The sequence below is a fragment of the Chiloscyllium punctatum genome, chromosome 50, assembly GCF_047496795.1.
Source record: "Chiloscyllium punctatum isolate Juve2018m chromosome 50, sChiPun1.3, whole genome shotgun sequence".
Classification (NCBI taxonomy): Eukaryota; Metazoa; Chordata; class Chondrichthyes; order Orectolobiformes; family Hemiscylliidae; genus Chiloscyllium; species Chiloscyllium punctatum.
Window position 1 is genome coordinate 28258542 of NC_092788.1, and position 20185 is coordinate 28278726.

Consider the following 20185-nt stretch of genomic DNA (forward strand, 5'->3'; position numbering starts at 1 on the left):
CTGCAGTAGTTACTGATTGCAGAAGGGAGGTCCAAACCGCCTTTGCACTGTCCCATTCCAGATTACCCTTTCAGCAGAAGTAGTTTCTGGCCTCGACCCCATTAGCTCACCAACAAAGCTCTAGAACTTGGGCTCAGTTTGCACACCCCCCCCCCCCCCCCCCCCCCCCCCCCTTAACCTTCCTAATTCCAGGGAATGCAATGCAAGCGTGTGTTTAATCCCGGCTTGTCATGTAACCCCTAACCGTCTGGATATTGTTTTGGTCAATCTCTGCTGCACTCATTCAGCAGCTGTTTCCAGTAACTCCTGGTGTGGTCTAACCAGGGGCTTGAATGGCTGGAGTATGATTCCTTGTTGTGGTTCTGTTTGCCGAGCTGGGAATTTGTCTTGCAAATGTTTCGTCCCCTGTCTAGGTGACATCCTCAGTGCTTGGGAGCCTCCTGTGAAGCGCTTCTGTGCTGTTTCCTCCGGTATTTATAGTGGCCTGTCTCTGCCGCTTCCGGTTGTCAGTTCGAGCTGTCCACTGCAGTGGCCGGTATATTGGGTCCAGGTCGATGTGTTTGTTGATTTCTTGAATTCCAGTCCCCTGCTGGTATAAAGGACGAACATGCCTTTAGTTTGCTTATTTTCTGTAAAGTGTTTCTGATAGATTGGTCGGAGGGTAGGTGTTGGCATCATCATAATATCACTGGACTCGTAATCCAGCACCCCTGGTTGCTGGTCTTGGGTTCGAATCCCACCACAGCTGCTCACGGAACTTTTAAACTCAGTTCATAAAATCTGGGATTAAAGGGTAATTGTGATCATTATTTTTAAAAAGTCAGGTTCCAGAACCTTCAGGGAAAGCAATCTGTTGACCTCACCCACTCCGGCACGTGACTTCAGATCTACAGTGACTCTGAAATGGTCATGAGGCAGATAGGCTTGGGCAAAAGTGAAGTCAGCACCCCGTGAGAAAATAAAGAAAGTGTGTACCCAAGCACCCCCTGTGCTGGAGAAAGAAATAATTTCTCCCTAATTACCCCATCAAATCCGGATATTAATTTACTTTTGTCATTTATATCCCATCAACCGTCAACTGAAATCTCATTGATATAAACAAGGCTCATGCAACCTGTCCTTGTAGTTTTACCCTTTAGACCATAATAGTCTGAAGAATTGCTGTGTAGACTTTAACTTGGTTGAAGGGTAGGAACTGTGTCCTGAGAGTCTGTGTCTTTTCATGAGGGGTGAACCATGCCTCATCAGCTTTTAGATCTCCTACGCACTGTTTGTGCAGGTGTTGTCTGTCGAGAGTAGGGCTGTATCTGAAATTGCAAGAGTTGATTTTGGTGACCATTTGATTGGAGGCATAGGGTACGGTGGCATGGACTGATGCAAGGCTGTGATAATCCAGCTATAGATGGATATTAAGTAGGTTACGGTCGGAGTCTTCTCTGTTTACAGATTGCCAACATTGTTGTCATCTGGTGTCAAACTGTACAAGATTGCAAATTTATGGCATTTACTATAATAGTCTGAGATCCCACTGAAATATTCTCTCCCTAGTTTACAATCTCAATGTCCCTCAGTGCGTCAGAGCCAGGGAAGACCATTGTGTGTGGTCACTGTGATGATGCACATAGTGCACTGCTGCAAGCTCCTGCAAACAGCGATGTGAAGACAGCCCACAAGATGTTGGCACCGCCATTCAATGAGATCGTGGCTGATCCAATAAACTTCAACTCCACTTGCCTGCCTCCCTTCCATAAGGGGGTGGCACAGTGGCTCAGTGGTTAGCACTGCTGCCTCGCAGTGCCAGGGACCCGGGTTTAATTCCAACCTTGGGCGATTGTCAGTCTGGAGTTTGCATGTTCTTCCTGTGTCTGCATAGGTTTCTTCCAGGCTCTCCGGTTTCCTCCCACAGTCCAAAGATGTGCAGATTAGGTCAATTGACCAAGCTAAATTGCCTATAGTATTCTGGGATGTGTAGGCTAAGTGCATTAGTCAGGGGAAGGGTATAGGAACGGGTCTGGGTGGGGATACTCTTTTTGGAGGGTTGGTATGGGCTTGTTGGGCCAAATGGCCTGTTTCCACATTGTAGCGATCCTGATTCTGTGAACTCTAAATTCCCTTACTGAGCTTATTGATTCAACCCTTCATTGCAAAATAAAAACACATCACTGGGGAGAACAATATAATACAGGTAATTCTTGGACAACCCACATTATAGGGACAGGCGATGTAATCACATTGCAGCCAAAACATGTTTTAAAAGTCTGCACTTTAGAAACCGTCTCCAATTTGTCAATCGTGTTACAGCGAATTCGCGTTAACGAAACGTTCATTATAGCAGAATGACCTTTAGCTTGTGCATTATCAAGAGTGTGATTATGTTGGAATAGTCGAATTCAGGATCCAGGTAATCTGATCCAGTGATGTTGATTGAGGCGATAAATATTAGCTTGGATGCCAGGTTTGGCACTCCTACTCTTCCAAGTAAAGTTCTGGGATTTGTTTTTGGTCTGAATTTTAAGTGTGAACATTGCCTTAGTTTAGCAGCTTATTCAAAAGGTGGCATCTCTGATAGAGCAGGGGGAGTACTGCTCTCAAGTGTCAACCTGTATTTCTGTGTGCGTGTTGAGGGGGTCCAGACTACCTGACTTGGGGCAAAGTGCCATGGCTGACTGGGTGTAACAAACCTGAGGTTACACTTCGAACAGATCTTTTGCAAATTAAAATAACATGCTGGATTAGATATGGCATATTTGGTATGCTAGCAACCTATCGCAGAATGCTGATCGATTTCAACCTGTTCTTGCTGAAGTAAAGGAGGCTGAGGGGTGACCTTAGACATTTATAAAATCACAAGGGGTGTAGATAAGGTGACCAGCAGGTATCTTGTCCTTAGGGTGGGAGATTTCAAATCCAGGGGGCACTTTCTTTTTAGCTGAGAAGAAAAGATTTTAAAATAACACGAGGGGCGACTTTTATACGCATGGTGTGGTTTGTGTGTGGAATGCACTTCCAAAGGATTTGGTGGATGTGGGTACAGTTACAGTATTTAAAAGACATTTGGATAAGTACATGAACAAGAAAGTTTAGAGGGATATGTGCCAGGAGCGGGCAGGTTGTCTAGTTTGGGGTTATGGTCATCATGGACTGGTTGGGCAGAAGGGTCTGTTTCTGTGCTGTATGACTCTGACCTTGGAGAGTAAAGATTCCCCAGCATCACGTGAGGGACACTATAGGCAATTTGCTATGGCTGGAAGTGCAGGGACTATTATTAAGTGGATTGGTGGTTGGCTTTTGTGAGTGAAGGGGGGCAATGACTTTGTATGTGTTTTGTTTCTTTTAAGTGTGAGGTTTCAAGTGTTCTTTTGACTTTGAGTAATGCTGTGTCTCACGCAGAGAGATTTGCAGTCCTCTGCGTGTACCTGAGTGTTCTCCTTTCACGCTGCCTTGAGCTGTCAAACTGGGAGTTTCAAGCGCGCGCCCCCACCCAATGTTGCTCCCTTTCCTGAGCTGTATTGTGTCTCACCATACCGTGGTACTTCAAGGTGCTGTTGGGATCGGAGAGGCAGAATTGATGCAAGCTGCCACCCGCTTGGAGAGGTGGTCCAGAGTTGCCGGTTAAACTCTGCTCGAGAGCAGCCAAGAGCCCCTCCTAGCTTGGGTAGCAGTACTGGATCCTCTTCCGCCCGTCAGGGAGTGGCCATTTATTAATGCCATCTTCCTGCCTCCTCCCTCAATACACTCACCCTCCCAAAAAGCTGTTAACCTCTGTCTTGATGATGCTCGGTGAATGAAAGCTCAGCCACCTGGGTTAGGAAACTGCGAATACCCTCAACCCCCTGAGAGGAGAAATGTCTCTGCAGTGGCCAGCCCCATGTTGCGAGAGTGTGACAGTGTTCTGAACTCTCCAGTCGGGGGCAGCAGTACCCACCTCCATCGAAGCCCTCTTCAACATGATCGTTGTCGTGTCTATTTTCCTGAACTTGGTGTGAAAAGCTAGGCATTCAAACTGCCCGCATGGGACAACCCCCTTCACCATTTTTGCGATACGTAAAACACGAGAACAAAGCCTACCCAACCACGTTAGATATGCTTCAGTATTAATGGGTTTAAGGCACACCAGGTTTGTTTCATCCATCCTTGTTCCCCTGGTGTATGTGCGCGCACCTCAGTTTAACCGTTTGGTGCTTTTTAAAACTCCAACTTTGGAGCGTCCCATTTGTCGGGGGAGCACTGTGTACTGTGATATGCTCTGTATTGCATGACGTGAGCTAGTGTTAACCTGTATCTTGTAACCTCTTCTGTTGCAGGCCACAGCAAACAACACACTACATTACATTCACATAGAACAGTTAGATAAGGTGAGTAATTCTCAGTTTCACTCTGTTTCAGTCTAAAGTCGATGCGGGGTGTGGGAAGCTGATGGGGTAATAGAAAAGAGGGTGTGAAATGCTCAGCGAATAAGGGAGGAAGTGGGGGGGGGGGTGGGGGGGGCGCTGCTGGAAACCTGCCATGGGAATTGAAAATAGACAGGCTGGAGGCTGGAAGAACACAGCAAGCCAGGTAGCATCAGGAGGTGCACAAGTCGATATTTCGGGTGTAACCTTTTTCCAGTCCTTTTGCACATCGACTTGTACACCACCTGATGTTGCCTGGCTTGCTGTGTACCTCCAGCCTCCTGCCTGTCTACTTTGGATTCCAGCATCTGCAGGTTTTTTTTTGTCATTTCTAGCGAGAATTGAAAAGGATGGAACTTGTTTGCAGGTCAGGCAGCACCTGTGGAGGAGAGGAAGAGAGTTTCGGGTTCCTTAACCTTGCAACCAGAACTGACGGCAGCGGCACCCTGACCTGAAACTCTTAACTCCGTCCCCACGTACCACCCCACCTGTGGAGCTTTGTTTTAATTCTTACGACTGTGAATGGATGTCTGTCCTGAAAACCAAAAAAAAAGGATTGATGTCTTGCACATCAAAACTACTGAGATCTTCCAGTCCCTGAGCAATAGGAGCATTGAACAGCTGCTTTGTCGCCCTCCTTTTATTTCTTTCTCTCTGCCATCCCACCCACTTGGTGCAGTGTCACTGACGCCAGTGGCAAGGAAGCAGCAAGCACCTTGAGCGATTCTGGGATTGAACCTGGAGCCTTTCTGTTCTGTGGCTCAGCACCACACCAGATTGGTGCAGCTGATTGTTTACTCATAGGGGGATTTGACAGGGTTGACTGGCGAGCCCTGGGTTGTTCTATACATTTGTGTAAAAATGATAGCAGACTGTTTGCCCCAAAGGTGCCCTCTTTCCCCCCCACCCCCACCACCACCACCACCACCACTGGTTGTCGCTTCTGCTCAAATGACGGTGCTTGTGTACCCCTCACGATGGGTTTATCTTTTGACACTTGCCAGTCCCGCTCACCATCTACTCCATGGACTGGGGTCAACCTTTGGATCCTGCTTTATCACTGATGCATATTTGCCACCTCTACCATTCCGTCCTCTGTCCCTGGAGGAAACTGCATGATCCTGTGGACTCTGGCATGCTCCTTGATATCTTCACGTTTGAAATAAGAGCTCTAAAGGGGAACTGTGCTGCTGCCTTCCTCCGCCTCTAGCCATGTTTCCTGATCTGACCATAAATGTTGCTTATGTGGCCTTGATTAGGGCAGCACGACGGCTCAGTGGTTAGCACTGCTGCCTCACAGCACTTAGGGACCCGGATTCCGTTCCACCCGCAGGTGATAGTCTAGCTGGAGTTTACATACTTTCCCTGTGTCCTCATGTCTCCATCAGGTGCTCAGGTTTCCTCCCACTGTTCAAAGACGTGCAGGTTAGGCTGGATTGGCCATGTTCAATTGCCCCATGGCATCTCGGGATGTTCAGTCGAGGGAGATTAGCCATGGAAAATGCAGTGTTATAGGATAAGGGGTGAGTCTGGGGGTTGGGATGCTCTTTGGAGGGTTGCTGTGGACCCGATGGGCCAAGTGGCCTGCTACCATGCTGTAAGGATTTTGTGAATTGTAATTTCATTTGAACTGTTTGTGTCGATAAGCCAGTTACTAATTCCGAAAGCCTTTTGTGAAGCAGGGTCTTAGTTTTAGGGTAGTAGGCGGTATGCCTCTGGTTGGAAAGTACACCACCCTTTGGCGGTGCAGTGAGGGAATGGAGTTCTGCATTAGTCCTGCCTGTTCAGGTCCAGGACTGGGCTGGCATTTGATAACAAGGGTTTCCTATCCTTACCTGCTGGTGTTCCATCAAACCTTGGGGGCTTTGAAGGCTTATTTGTGAACCCTGTACAAGAGAGCCGGTGCTCCGAGAGCTGCTTTCTTATCCTTGGCTTTCTTTTCTGTTCTCAGATATCTGAAAGTCCTTCTGAAATTATGGAGTCTTTAACCAAAATGTACAGTATCCCAAAAGATAAGCAGGTGAGTGCTGCAGGCTTCATCCAATTAAAGATCATTCTTCTTGGTGCAGGTCTGGGTGTGGATGTGATGCGAAGAGAATAAGTTGGGTTGTAACACCTGCCATGCTTTGGCAGAGCAGGGTTTGTACAGGTCAGGAATTTTCTCCCTCAGTTCTCAAACTTGGCCTCCCTATAGAGATCAAATGGGAGAGAGGTGAAAGCTGCTGGCTGGAGGATTCTAATGTGACCCATGTTTCTCGATGTCTTGATCAGGATCAGGAATTAGGCCATTTGGCCCCTTGAGTTTGCTCTGCCATTCAGTGAGATCTTGGGTGAGCTGAAATTCCTCAACTCCACTCTGCTGCTGTTTGATCCCCTTAATAATTAGAAGTGTGTCTACAATAGCCTTGAATGTGCTTCACAAAACGGCGTTGTCGGCCCTCTTTGTGGCATAGTGTTGCCTCACAGCACTAGGGACCTGGGTTCGATTCTAGCCTTGGGCTGTAAAGCGTTTGCGTGTTCTCCCTGTATCTGTGTGGGTTTCCTCTGGGTGCTCTCGTTTCCCCTCTCAGTCCAAAGATTAAGATGGATCGGCCTTGTTTAAAATTGCCCATAGTCTCCAGAGATATGCGAGTTAGTTGGGTTCGCCGTGGTGAAAATATCGCTTGGGATTACAGTGAAGGGAGGAAGACTTGATGGGCTGAATGGCATGTTTCTGCACTGTAGGGATTCTGTGAAGTGTTCTACAGATTCACAGCCCTCTTGGAGAAAATATTGCTCCCCATCTATCTTAGATGGGTGACTCCTCACTCTGAAATTACACCCTCTGGTCATAGATGAAGGGAAACAACCTCTCCACATCTACTCTGTCAAGTCATGGCGTCCTACAGCACCCTTTGGCCCAAACTGATCCATGCTGACCACAAAAAGTCCCTTGAGAGTCTTCACATTTCAGTAAGGTCATCCCTCATTCCTGTAAACTCCAAGTATAATATCTACTCAGCCTCCCTTCAGTAAGGGCACATGGAATTTAAGAGAAGGTGGCTCATTTGGCCTTTCGAGCCGGCTCCTCCCTCTAGTAAGATTCTTGGGTGATCTCGTTAAAGTCATACCTTCACTTTCCTGTCTGCTTGATTCCCTTGTCAGTCAAACTTGGCTTTGAATAATTTCACAGACCTGACCTCACCTTATCGCCTGGGGAGGAGAATTCCATGCTCTCAGTGAGAGAATTTCACCACCTACCCTGAAAAGGTGACTGCCAAACTACAAATGTTCACGTTAGGAGCAGGCCATTCCACCCTTAAACACTGTGTACCATTCACTGCGACCTTAGCTGATTCTCCAATTTCAAATAATCTCCCTTCCCAGCCCCTCCCCCCTCCTTCCACTCCTCCCTGCCACCAACTGGATTCATTTCCTCCCATTGACCAACCCCCCCCACACCGTCTTCCCCTATCCCCACTTCTTCACCCTGAACCCACCACCGCCTTTCTGCCCACCCCCAATGCCCTTCGATTCCCCGTTAGTCAGGAAATGACCAAGTAGTAAAAGCCACATGTCGTTTCAAGAAGGAAATCTGCTGTGCTTGCCAGGGCCTGGAGTCCTCCAGCCCGGGGGGCAGGCCCTTTGACCTAAAACTGGTGCGTGCCGACTCCAGACCCACAGCAACTACCTTCTGAAATGGCCAGCTGCCCAGTTGTCAGCATCTTGATATCAGTTAAGGAAGCCAGTTGCCACCTCCGAGTCGCCCTACCAAGGCAATAGCAGGATAACATTTGACATTGTGACTGCTTTACTTGATGCCTGTTTGTTTTCGTGACAGATGCTACTGTTTACACACATACGGCTAGCACACGGCTTCTCGAATCATAAAAAGAGACTGCAAGCAGTTCAAGCTAGGCTACATGCTATCTCGATATTAGGTGAGTGACTGTACGCATCAAGCCTTGTTCCTGGCTGGGGAGCTGTTATATTTCCGTGCCGAGCTAAGCAGTCTGTTGAGCAGATTTGTCTAACAAGCACAGTACATAGTTATGGCCGCAACAGAAGTGGATCTGTTTTAAGGACAGGAGGAGTTCCCGGTAGGTGGGGTCAGTCTGATGGGGTGGCCATTGTCACAACTCGAGCTGTTCCTTAAGCCTCCCGCCCGCCTCCTCAAGCCACCCCAGCCATTATTCAAGCCAGCGAGGGTTCTGCAGATTTCCCGGGGCAGGCTGAATGTCGACTGGCTGCTGGATATCGCTTGATGATGCTTGTGTCAACCAGGAGGGGGACACCGCAAGAGCTGGGACTGGTGCCTGCCTTTCGGATGTGGAGCTCCAATTCCCTCCAAGGGTTAGGGGCTCCGAGCACTCTGTACAGATGCAATTCTGAGCACACAGACCCCTGGGGTCCATACATCAGGAAGAATAGTCAGGGGGTGTGCACTGTGTTCCAGCTGGGACTGCAGGATAGCAGATGAGTTTTATTTCTGTTTTGAGGGTCTGCATCAGTGCAAGCTGTTTGTGAGCTCTCAGTCAGCATGCTCTTTAAATCTGTTTTTAACCTGCTGTCGTCAGGAGGTTTCAAAGTACGCTTCCCCAGGAAGGCACCTCAAGTTCTTCGATCTTGATGTTCCTCCAGACTGATTTTTCGCAGAGGCCAATATTGCCATGTTTGTGGTTGAAGCTGCTCTCCCACACTGAATAGCTCTGAACTAATACTGTCAATAGGCACCAAGTCCCAGGCCCAAGCACTGGAAAGAAAATCGTGTGTAACTCGGAAGCACTTGGGCAAACCTCCACCATCCCTGCAGGCAAGGTCTGGTTTCATGGGCTTGTTCTTAAAACCAATCTTAAGATACGTTCAGTACTTGCTTTAAAAGCATTCAAGCGGTCAGGAGGCGGTTTGTAGCTTCTGTTCTGCAGGCTGGCCTTGCTGCTGTGAATGAAGGAGAGGGTTTGGAGGCACAATCCTCGTTATTAACACTGCAGTTGGCCCAACTCCCTCTTTGGGAGGAGTGGGGGGAAACGTTGTGGTGTGCAAGGTTGGGAACGGTTTAATCGACCAGGGATTCTGCTTCTGGTCACTGTCCCACTCACTCCCCTCTTGTTCCTTTCCACAGTTTACTCCAATGCGCTGCAAGAGTCTGCCAATAGTATATTATACAATGGTTTGATAGAGGAGCTGGTGGATGTTTTGCAGATTCCAGACAAACAACTGATGGTGAGTGAGTTGGACGTACATCTCTGCTGAAAATGTATACTCACGGTGGAGGGTGGGCGAGGGTGTGCAGATAATCAAGGTGGAACAGGGTGGGTTGTTGTTGATACCACCTTCCTGTCGGTGAACGGCCACTGATGCTGTTACAGATGGCTGCAGCAGCCCTGGCCCACTGAGCAGGCTCCTGAATCCAGGAGAAAGTGAGTTCTGCAGATGCAGTATCTGCTGGCCGGTGAACCTGTGTAGATATGCGAGGTCATGCCCAGAATGGTTGAAGAGCCTGTCATCACTTTGTGGATTCACGCACACCTGTATAGGGTGACCTGTGCCACTGAGGCTGTAGGTTTGTTGAATCGAAGAATCCCTACCTTGCGAAAAGAGGCCATTCAGCCCATCAACTCTGCATTGACCTTTCAAAGAAATCCTACCCAGGTCCAGCTGTCCAGCCTATCCCTGTAACCCTGCACTTACCATGGGCTAACGGACCTCACCTGGACACTATGGACAATTTTTAGTGTGGCCAATCCACTGTAACCTGCACATCTTTGGACTGTGGGAAGAAACCCAAGCAGATATAGGGACAATGTGCTAAATCCACACACAGTCACTGGTGTTGAAACCAGGTCCCTGGTGCTGTGAGACAGCAGTGTTAACCACTGTGCCGTCCCAGGGTGTCCAGGGGAATACCAAATGAGTGAGGTTACGCTTCAGTTATGCCATGCCTAATGTTGGTCTATTTGTTTGAGGAAGGCTGTAAACGTGCTGGAAACAGTTCAGCGAAGGTTTATCCAAACTCATCCCTGGAATGAGGCAGGGTTGCCTTTATGAGGAAATGTTGGACAGGGTGAGCTTGTATCCACTGGAGTTTCAAAGTCATTGATGAAGATCCTGAAGGAATTTGATACGATGGTTGTGGGAAGGATGTTTCCTCTTGTGGGGAAAATCTAAAACTCTGTGCCACTGTTTTAAAAACCAAGAGTTGCCCATTTCTTAAACTGAGCTGAGGGGAGGTTTTATAATGAAAGTTGAGTGTCTTTGGAACTCTCTCTTATGGAGTCATGGAGTTGTACAGCATGGAAACAGACCCTTTGGTACAACTCGTCCGTGCTGACCAGATATCCTAAATTAATCCAGTCCCCATTTGCCAGCATTTGGTCCTTATCCCTCTAAACCCTTCCTATCCATGTACCCATCCAGATGCTTTTTAAATGTTGTAATTGTACCCATCTCCTCCACTTCCTCTGGCAGCTCATTCCATACACGCACCACCCTGTGTGTGAAAAAGTTGCCCCTTGGACCCCTTTTAAATCTTTCCCCTCTCACCCTAAACCTATGCCCCTCGAGCTTTGGAATTCCCTACCCTGGGGAAAATACTTTATCTATGTACCCCTGTCCATGCTCTTCATTATTATATAAACCTTGAAGTCGCCCCCTCAGTCTCCGACGCTCCAGGGAAAATAGCCCCAGTCTATTCGGCGCCTTCCAGTTAGCTCAAACTCTCCAGTTCTGGCAGCATCCTTGTAAATCTTTTCTGAACCCTTTCAATGTTCCACAAAAGCCTGTGAAAAGCAGAGTCTTAGAATATTTTTAGTGTGGAGGTAGATTCTTGATGAGCAGGGTGAGGTGGTGAAAGGTTGTCTGGACGAGGTGGCACAGTGGAGTAATTAGATCATTCACAATCTTATTAAGTGGAATTGGTTTGTGGGGCCTGGTGACCACCTCCTGCTCCAGGTTTGTAGTTGATGCGTGCTCCAGCAGGACATGTTATTAACTGCAGTGAGCTGTTACGAGGAACAGTGTAGAGTAGCCTAGACATTTTTTTTAGTTGGAAAGTCATCCATGTGTGCATTTGCGAATCCGTTTGGAGACCAATGGAGCACAGGTTAGGACCTACAGCTCCTGGTGCTATGTGGCAATTGGAGTTCCTGCAGCTAGTGACTTCTGAGCAGACCCAACCGATCCCTCGTGGCTGGACAGGATTTGGGTCGCCACGTGAATTGGTGGGCTGCCTTGGAAGTGTTGAGTCGGCCGCCTTAGGAGCTTGCTTCTGTGTTCACCCTGTGCCAGACACCCAATGGAGGCAGACGGAAAACTATGGTGCAAGGTTCCTTGTCCCGAGCTAGCAACTGGCCCCGATAGAGGGTTAAATCCCCAGCCGCCCCCTGGTGAAGGCAGCTGAAACCAGCAGGGTTGAGAGATAATGAGTCACCAGTCACGATTTCGGGTGGTTTAAATGAAAGTCATTCCCTCCCCTCATTCATTCTCTTCCACTCTTGCCCAGGATATTAAAGCTGCTTCTTTGAGGACATTAACGTCGATAGTTCATTTGGAAAGGACGCCTAAGCTGAGCAGCATTATAGACTGCACGGGAACAGCATCGTACCATGGCTTCCTCCCGGTGCTGGTACGGAACTGCATCCAGGCCATGATTGGTGAGTGTGTTGAAACGTCCCCTCTCTTTCTGCTCGTTGGTTTAGTGACTGAGCAGTGTGTGAGTTTCTGACTGAGAGCTAATTGGAGAGGAAAGGTAAAGTCAGGTTTTATTTTTTTGGGGTGGGCTTTTGGTTACGATCTGAGGCATTTTTGGAAACGTGCCTTTCAGTCCTGTGTGTTTCATGCAGACACCTAGAAACCAGTGAAATTGGGAGGGGGAAGTGTCACGGGAGCTTCAGCCAGGCAACCCAGCTGCAGCAGACTTGGGACCGGTTGGTGCAAGAACTGAGACTTTGCCCGCCTCGATTGTGGGTGGCAGAGGGTCGGGTGTGAGAAACCAGGTCGGGTTTGGTCGTCCATCCCTTATTTCAGCCAGCAGGACATCGGCTGCCAAGTTACCTGGGACTTTGGGAGGAATTCCTGGCACTGGTAGAGGAAAGTGAAGCAACACATCACTGGCAGAGTTGGGAAATGTCAGCGCTAATTAATTAATTAACGACTGAAATTGGAGAGAAATTTTGGCTGGTGTCCGACAACTGCAGTGGGGCATTTGGTTGCAGCTCTGTAACCAATCAGTTGAGCAGAGTTTTAACTAGCAGTCAGGACTCATTTACTGCACAATGTTGACTGATTTGTCACACAGATGAGGCCCACAAATCAGGCCATCTTTTCATTTCACATCATTTTTACGACATCTGAGTGGTGCTGATAATTTGTCGTCCCCCCCACCCCCCGAGTGTGAAAGCTGCTTGTCTCTCAACATAGCACGACCTGTGTTACGAGACATCAGCTAATGTGCTCTCGCAAACACCTGAGGATATAATGCCATTTTTACTTGCAGTGTCTCTCTGACGGTCGTCATCTCTGACCTTTGGCTGAGGATTAGGAGACGCCAGTAAGCTCAGATTGTAGATCAAATACCAGGGATTTTAGTTTTAAAATTTACATATTTAAATGCCTGTGTGCCCTTGCCCCACCCTATCGCCCACGTCCATCTAAAGAATGAAGAACAGTACAGCACAGAAACAGGCCATCAGCCCCCTCAGCCTGCGTTGACATATTTTGCCCTTCCAAAATCTCTCCAGTCCTTGGACACAGTGTTCTTCCATGTCTGACCTCTGTAGCATCATTGACCTCCACTGCTCCGCCATTGTCAGCCAGGCCTTTCGCTGCCTGTTGACCGAAACTCTGGAATTCCTCCTGTTTTACCCCCTGCCGTAAGATGATGCTCTTTTTTTTTTCATTGTGCTGTTGGTCCAACATGTTAACGTCTCCTTACACAGCTTTTCCCATTTGGTTTGCGCTGTTAGGAAGCGTGCTGGGACTTTTGCTAGCTAGGTGGGGCTGTATAAATACAGATTGTTCATTGGCTGGGAGTGTAATTTGGGTGCGGTATTTCTCTGTAGTTACCGTTGATGTTGGAGCTGAACTCTTCTGGTTAGAGCCAAAGTTCATTGCTCCATTTGGCGAGAGGTTTAAACGTGCTTTTCCTGGGTGTGTTTGAAATGATTGGGACAATTTCTCACCAGTTGAACATCTGTCTGCTGTTCGCTCCTCTCACTGAGCAGTTAGCCACAAGGTTTGAACCAGAAGGACATGGAGTACTAATTGTGTCTTTCCTTTCTAAACATTTCCCACCGCCGTCAGATCCATCGATGGAGCCATATCCTCATCAGTTTGCAACGGCACTGTTCTCCTTTCTGTATCACCTGGCCAGTTATGACGCTGGTGGCGAAGCCTTAGTCTCCTGTGGAATGATGGAAGCTTTACTCAAGGTAAAACATCTGTGTCGCGGGGAAAGGTTGAGGGCCTTCCTGTTTCCCTCTGAGCTTGCTAGAGAGGTCGGTTCTTTACTGGAGGCTCAGCAAGGCATTGCTGCCAGGCCAGACTATCGCTCTCTGGATCACTGGTCTGGCCTTTGTCCTCGTGTTATTGTTAATTATATTGGGTCATAGAGGCTAGGACCATTCTTTCATTAGGTATTTTATAAAGAGAGGCCACTGAAAGCACCTGACATCCCAAACCAGGCAGACTCTGGCCAAGTAAGTACTAGGATGGGGGGGGTCTAGCAAGAAATAATGCCAGGTGCAGTTAGCTTTTGCTGCCAGGAGATGTTGCTTCTGCTGCCACTGTTCGCATTTGGCTGTGGCGAATTGAGTAGTGATCTAGGTGGCCTGCCTGTTGCTCGGGCAGATGCAGGATGCAATGGCCTTGTGGGAGTGTCATTGGGCTGCTAATCCAGAGACCCCAAGTTTGAGTCTTGCCACTGCAGATGACAATTTGAATTCAATAGAAATCTGGAATTAAGAGCTTAATGACGACCATGAATTGTTTGTCGATTGACCAAAAGACCCATCTGGTTCACTAATGTCCTTTAGGGAAGAAAACTGCGGTCCTTGCCTGATCTGGCCTACATTTGACTCCAGACCTATGACAATGTGGTTGACATTTAACTGCCCTCTGGGCAATTAGAGGTGGACAATAAATGCTGGCTTGACTATCCGATGCAGATCCCTTCCAGGTCCCAGTGCTGCAGGTCCCTTACGCACAAGTGCGTGTCTGCTCAGAAACAAACCCTGAGACAGAGAGAGGGAGCAAGGCAGGCAGAGCCAGGACAAAGGAAACTTCAGAAAACTCCCGAGCCCCAGAGGAGAGGCATTGAATCAATTAACCGAATAATCAATTATCCGAATGAAATAGTGTCTGCCCACCTTGTTCAGATAATCGAGGTTCCGCTGTAATTCCGCATTTCACCTTGATGCTTTGGATCCATTTATCCAGTTCTAGGCAACAAAATTTAGGAACATCGTTGCTGTTTGGGCCAGCATTTCCTGCCAATCCTGTAGGTCAACCACATTGCTGTGGATCTGAAGTTGAATTTAGGCCAGACTGGGTAAGGACAGCAGATTGCTTCCCTGAAGGATGCTCGTGAACCAGACGGGCTTTACAACTGGACGATAGGGCAACATTTTATTTCAGGTCTTTAACGAATTCAGATGCCCCTGTCTGCTGTGGTGATATGCAAGCACGGCTCCCAGAACATGATCCTGGAGTTCTGGATTGCTGTCCACTGATGTTGTCAATGTGCACTGCCTCACTGACTGGCAAAAGAGCTGATTAACCTGAAAAGAAGATTGCATAACGAGTTATGGACTGGGATGCACTGAACGAAAGCAGAGCAGAAGCAGATTCAGTTGTAGTTTTCCAAAAAAGGAAATTGGGTAATACACGGGGAAGGCACACGATCAGATGTCCCAACAAAGGTTATTGTGGAAACTTGCATACCTTTATGTGAGGGGGGATACATTGACCTGCATCAAAGATTGGCTGGCGCGTGGTACACAGATGTAAATGGATCATTTTTCGGTTAACACAATGTAACAAGCTCTACAGGGATCAGTCGAGCTGCAACTTGGATGCAGCGACCAAAGGTGTGGTTATTAAATTTGCTGATGAAAGGATCAGTAGGATATTAAATTGTGAAGTGGACATAAGGAGACTGAGTAAAAATGTGGGTATGTTATATTTTGCCCCATTGTCTCCATACTGATCTTCAAGCACCTATCAATCTATTTCCATTTGGCAGCACATAGCCCGTCGCCTTGTACCTGTGTGCAGGTTTGGCCTCCCTACTTGAGCATGGATGTATTGCACTGGGTGGGGTACCGAGTATATCCGCTAGATTGATTCTGGAGTTGGCTTATGATGAGAGATTGAATAAACCGAGTCTATACTGATTGGAATTGAGAATAGGGGGCAATCTTCCAGAAACACTCAAAAGTTCTGAAGGGGATAGATAAGCGAGAAGCGGGGGTGGGGGGGGGGTTTGTTTCCACTGAGGGTGAAACTAGAACTAGGGGGCACAGCCTCCAAATAAGGGGGAGCGGATTTCAGACTGAGTTGAGGAGGAACCTCTTTGTGCAAAGGGTTGTGAACTTGTGGAATTCCCTTCCCCAATGAAGCAGTTGAGGCTACCTCTTTGAATGCTGTTAAGGCCAAGGTAGATGTTTGAACAGTAAAGGTGTTAAGAGTTCTGGTAAGCGGGCAGTTAAGTGGAGCTGAGTCCCATGAAAAGATCAGCCGTGATCTTATTGAACTGTGGAGCAGGCTCGAGGAGTCAGATGGCCGACTCCGCCTATTTCTTATGTTCTTGTGCTGTAAGAACCAGGAGCAGGAGTAGACACGTCAGGCCCTCAGCCCTGCTCCACCATTTCAGCTTGGCCTCAACTCCATTTCTTAAATTAGTTGATTGTCCTGTCATCTGCCATACTCTGTGGTAGTCTATCCAACAGGATCGCATCCCTTTTGAGAGAAGTACTTTCTCCTCATCTCTGTTTGAAATCTGCTACCTCTTATCCTAAAATTATGACCCCTCACTCCAGTTGGTGTATCAAATGCTCATCTAAATACCGAGGTGTTGTGATGGTTCCTGCCTCTCCTACCCTTTAGGGCAGTGAGTTCCAGAATAAGTTCTTCATTAAATCCTCTCTAATCCTCCTGCCTTTCACTTTAAATCTGTGCCTCTTTGTTATTGATCCCACTTAAGGTGGGAAAGTCTCTTCCTATCTGCCCCTCATCATTTTGTACACCTCAATGAGCACCCCCTCAGCCTTCTCGACTCTAATGAAACTACCTCAACCTGTTTAGTCCGTTTGGTGTCCACACCCCTCCAGGCCCAGGTAAAATCCAGGTGAATCCCCTCTGGAGTGAAATCATATCCTTCCTATGGTGAGCAGAACTGCGCACACACACACTGCTTAACAAACATTTTGTCAGTCCCACCATAACCTTCCTGCTCTCGTCAGCGGTTTAACCTGAAAGCTGCTCAGGTAAATGGCTCCCAGTGATCCAGTTGTGAGCTGTGCTCACTAGTGGTAGTGTAGTTTCTCTGTATCCTTCGGACGTGTAGTGAAGGAATTGTACAACAATGTCATGCGAGGATGCAGTGCATGCATTCTTGGAAGGCGTGCCGAGTAACAGTAGACCCGGGAGTTAGTTTATTGGTACTCACCTTCCCCTTTTGTCTTTTTACTTAGGTTATCAAGTATCTTGGCGATGAGCAGGATCAGATCACTTTTGTGACCAGAGCTGTCCGAGTGGTTGACCTCATCACCAACCTCGACATGGCAGCCTTCCAGTCACACAGTGGATTGGCCGTATTCATCAACAGGCTTGAGGTATGTGGCTTTCTAACCTGCTGTGTGACGCTGCTGCTGATATATATTGCTTTGAGTCTTGGGTCGCCTTTCAAGAAGGTGAATTCCTGTTGACATACGATCAGAAACAAAAACATGAGAAAAACTGTTTCAAGGCTAACATTTTAACAGGAACTAGGAAGATCTCTTTTGTTCAACAAGGACATTGAGGGATGTGAACAAGTAGATGGAGTTCTGGTCCAGATCGGCCGTGATCTCTGTGGATGGATGGATAGGTTCAAGTTGCTGAAAAGTCTCCTGTTCCTTGGTGACATGTTTGAGGAGGGGGGGCTGAACGGCCTCCTGTTATTTTGGGACAAAGAAGGAGCTGAATGGGATGGGCCTCCTTCCTTGCGTGGAAAATGTGAAGGGAAGAACAGGGAAATGAATTTAATGGGCAGCTTTTTTGGAGACGTGGAACAGGCAGAAGGGCTGACTGGCCTCATTCTGTGCTGTAAGATTCTATTTCTGCCAAATTGTTAATAGCCAAAAAGCACAGAGTTAGATACAGATTGAAACTCCTTCTACTTGTTTTAAGCTAAATGTAAAGCTCTCTCTACACTGTCCACCATCAAACACTCCCAGGAGAGGGGCAGCATGGGGTTAGATGCAGTGTAAAGCTCCCATTACTATGTTCCATTGATGTGCTTTAGCTCCAACTTTGGAAGTTGACTGGTGACTAATTGTTCGTCTCTTTGTCTTTGAAGCACGAAGTTGATATTTGCAGGAAAGAGTGTCCTTTTGTCATTAAGCCAAAGATTCAGCGATCGAGCACGACTCAGGAGGGTGAGGAGATGGAAACTGATTCGGAAGGTAATGTATTGGTGCACTGGGCATTTTGATTTTTCCAAGCCATGTATGTACCCAGCAGCCTTCTAGTAGCCTGCTTGACTGGGGCACCCATGTTGTCTCTTGGGGTTTCTGGACTTGTTAACTGATTCACCTCCTCGAAATGTTCTCCTGTGGTGTTGAGAGTTTTTGCCTCCATTACCCTTTCAGGTACTGAGCTCCACACTCCTACTGCCCTCTGGGTTTTAAAAGAAAAGTCTCTGTTTTCCTCTTCCCTTGAACATTTCCCCCATTCATTTTAGATCTGTGTTTCCTCGTCACTGACCTCTCTGCTAAGGTAAATGAGTCCTTCTCATTCGCACATGCCCTCGCACTCCGTGCCATCTAGCATCCTGTTCCTGTGTGGTTCAGCTGCTTATGGTTCATGGCCATGCTCTCACTCCACGGAAATGCTTCCTTATCCTGAAAGTGTGGTGTAAACAGTCGCTCGCGTCTCTTCCCCGCCTGTCTCTGCGTGGTCACATCCCATTCTTCTAACTCCAGAGAATAACCGACTCGGCCCTCTTCCCAACTTATCAAACCATTGCTGTACCACCTACAAAGCAAGGGTAGATCGTTTCCTAATCATTCTGTTATCTCGCACCTCTGGAGCAGTTGGGACATGATCCCGGGCCTTCCCACCTGGAGATAGGGCATTTGCTGCAAGCCTCCTCCGAAAGTGAGTGAATCCTTCCTTAAATTTGTAGACGTGAATCATGCCCCGTGCTCCAGGCGTGCTCTCAGCAAAGCTTTGCCCAGTTGTGATAGGGCTTCTGTGGCCCTGCACCAATCGTCTGCCTATGAAGGCCATCAAGCAGTTCGATTTCCTGAAACCTTGTCGTTACTGAGGTCCCCACTGATGCTGTTCTCTTCGGGGGGTTGCTTTCCAGCTTTGAAGTTTTCAGCAGATTTTCTGCCGTGTCTCAATGTTTTTGAGGGGAGTGTGGTGGGTAGTGCCTTGGTATGTGGTTGGTCTCCCTCCTTGAATGGCCGCCCTGTAATTCTTCCAAGATAAGGGGTGGGTGGAGTGGGGAAGCCCGATTAAATGATAATGGGCTTTGTTAACAAAGTACTCGCGTGTCCCGGAGTGCGAAGTATCCTCTGGAAACTCTTTGCTTGCTGCCCAGTGTTTACTCCTGCCTTTCATAGTTTCAGATATCGTGATGGAGAGCAGTCCCGGCCCTTCTACTTCAACTGAGGCCAGGCCAGAGGTAGAGTCACGAGGGCCAGGTGCTGCCCCAAGTTACCCACCCAGAGCTGGTAAGGGTGCTAGGTGATTTGACTGTCTGACCATGTTAATTTGGAAGCAGTAGCTTTCAAAGCGCTGCTCCTTCATCAGGAATGACTGTGTGGCAGGAGCAGACTGAAGGAGTTGTCCCTTTTGCCTCGGTTAATGTCTTGAGGTAAGATAGGTTAGATGTGGAGTAGGGTTGTTCGTAACCTCCCTCTTCTGTGCACGCTGAAAGGATGTTATGGACTGGACCAGACACCTCGACGTTTTGAAAAGGTAGCGCAGACCCTAACCTTTTTCTTATTACAATACAAAGGTAGATGTGAGGTGCCATGTGACTGGTCAAACTATTTGACTTTAAGTAAAACAATTTATTTCAAAGTTCAAATTAAAAATCAACCAAAGAAAGAGGAATCTAGAATAATTTAACTCTATAGAAAAATTAACCGAATAATGGGTGCAGTAACTATTGCTAATTAAATGTTCCAATAATGTAATATCCCATAAACACACCCCTTGGCAAAAAGGCAGTTTCGGATACAAATTCTCACCTGTTGTTCTCCAATCCAGGAGGAATAAACATCGAGAGAATTCAGGGAGAGTAGCAGCCAGGAGACATTCACCTTGAAACTTTCAATTCTGTTGAAACCCGAACAACTTCTGATGCTACAGAAACACCAAAGCCCAGAGATCCTGATCTGAGAGCTGGCTACACCCATTCAGGCAGTTTCTTTTAAAAACAAAATATCCGAAGGCCCTCCCAAGCAGTTTACATTACCCCAGACTGCTCATCTCATCTCTCGTTCAACCTCTCTTCAAAAGGAGGAGTGCCACAGTGGCTCAATGATTAACACTGCTGCCTCCTGCGCTCAATTCTACTCATGGGTGACCGTCACTGTGGAGTTTGC

The 20185-nt window shown here is 47.7% G+C and overlaps 1 protein-coding gene across 11 annotated transcripts in view; it reads left to right on the top strand.

Moving 5' to 3' along the window:
- huwe1 (HECT, UBA and WWE domain containing E3 ubiquitin protein ligase 1) overlaps positions 1-20185 on the top strand; it is a 205966-nt gene that overhangs the window by 61336 nt on the left and 124445 nt on the right. For all 11 annotated transcript variants that reach the window (XM_072566522.1, XM_072566526.1, XM_072566525.1 and 8 more), the window contains 9 exons: positions 4305-4355; positions 6343-6411; positions 8212-8311; positions 9493-9593; positions 11872-12022; positions 13671-13798; positions 17060-17200; positions 17926-18031; positions 19196-19306. In XM_072566522.1, the coding sequence (XP_072422623.1) occupies positions 4305-4355; positions 6343-6411; positions 8212-8311; positions 9493-9593; positions 11872-12022; positions 13671-13798; positions 17060-17200; positions 17926-18031; positions 19196-19306 (958 nt within the window). The remainder of the gene's footprint in view (positions 1-4304; positions 4356-6342; positions 6412-8211; positions 8312-9492; positions 9594-11871; positions 12023-13670; positions 13799-17059; positions 17201-17925; positions 18032-19195; positions 19307-20185) is intronic.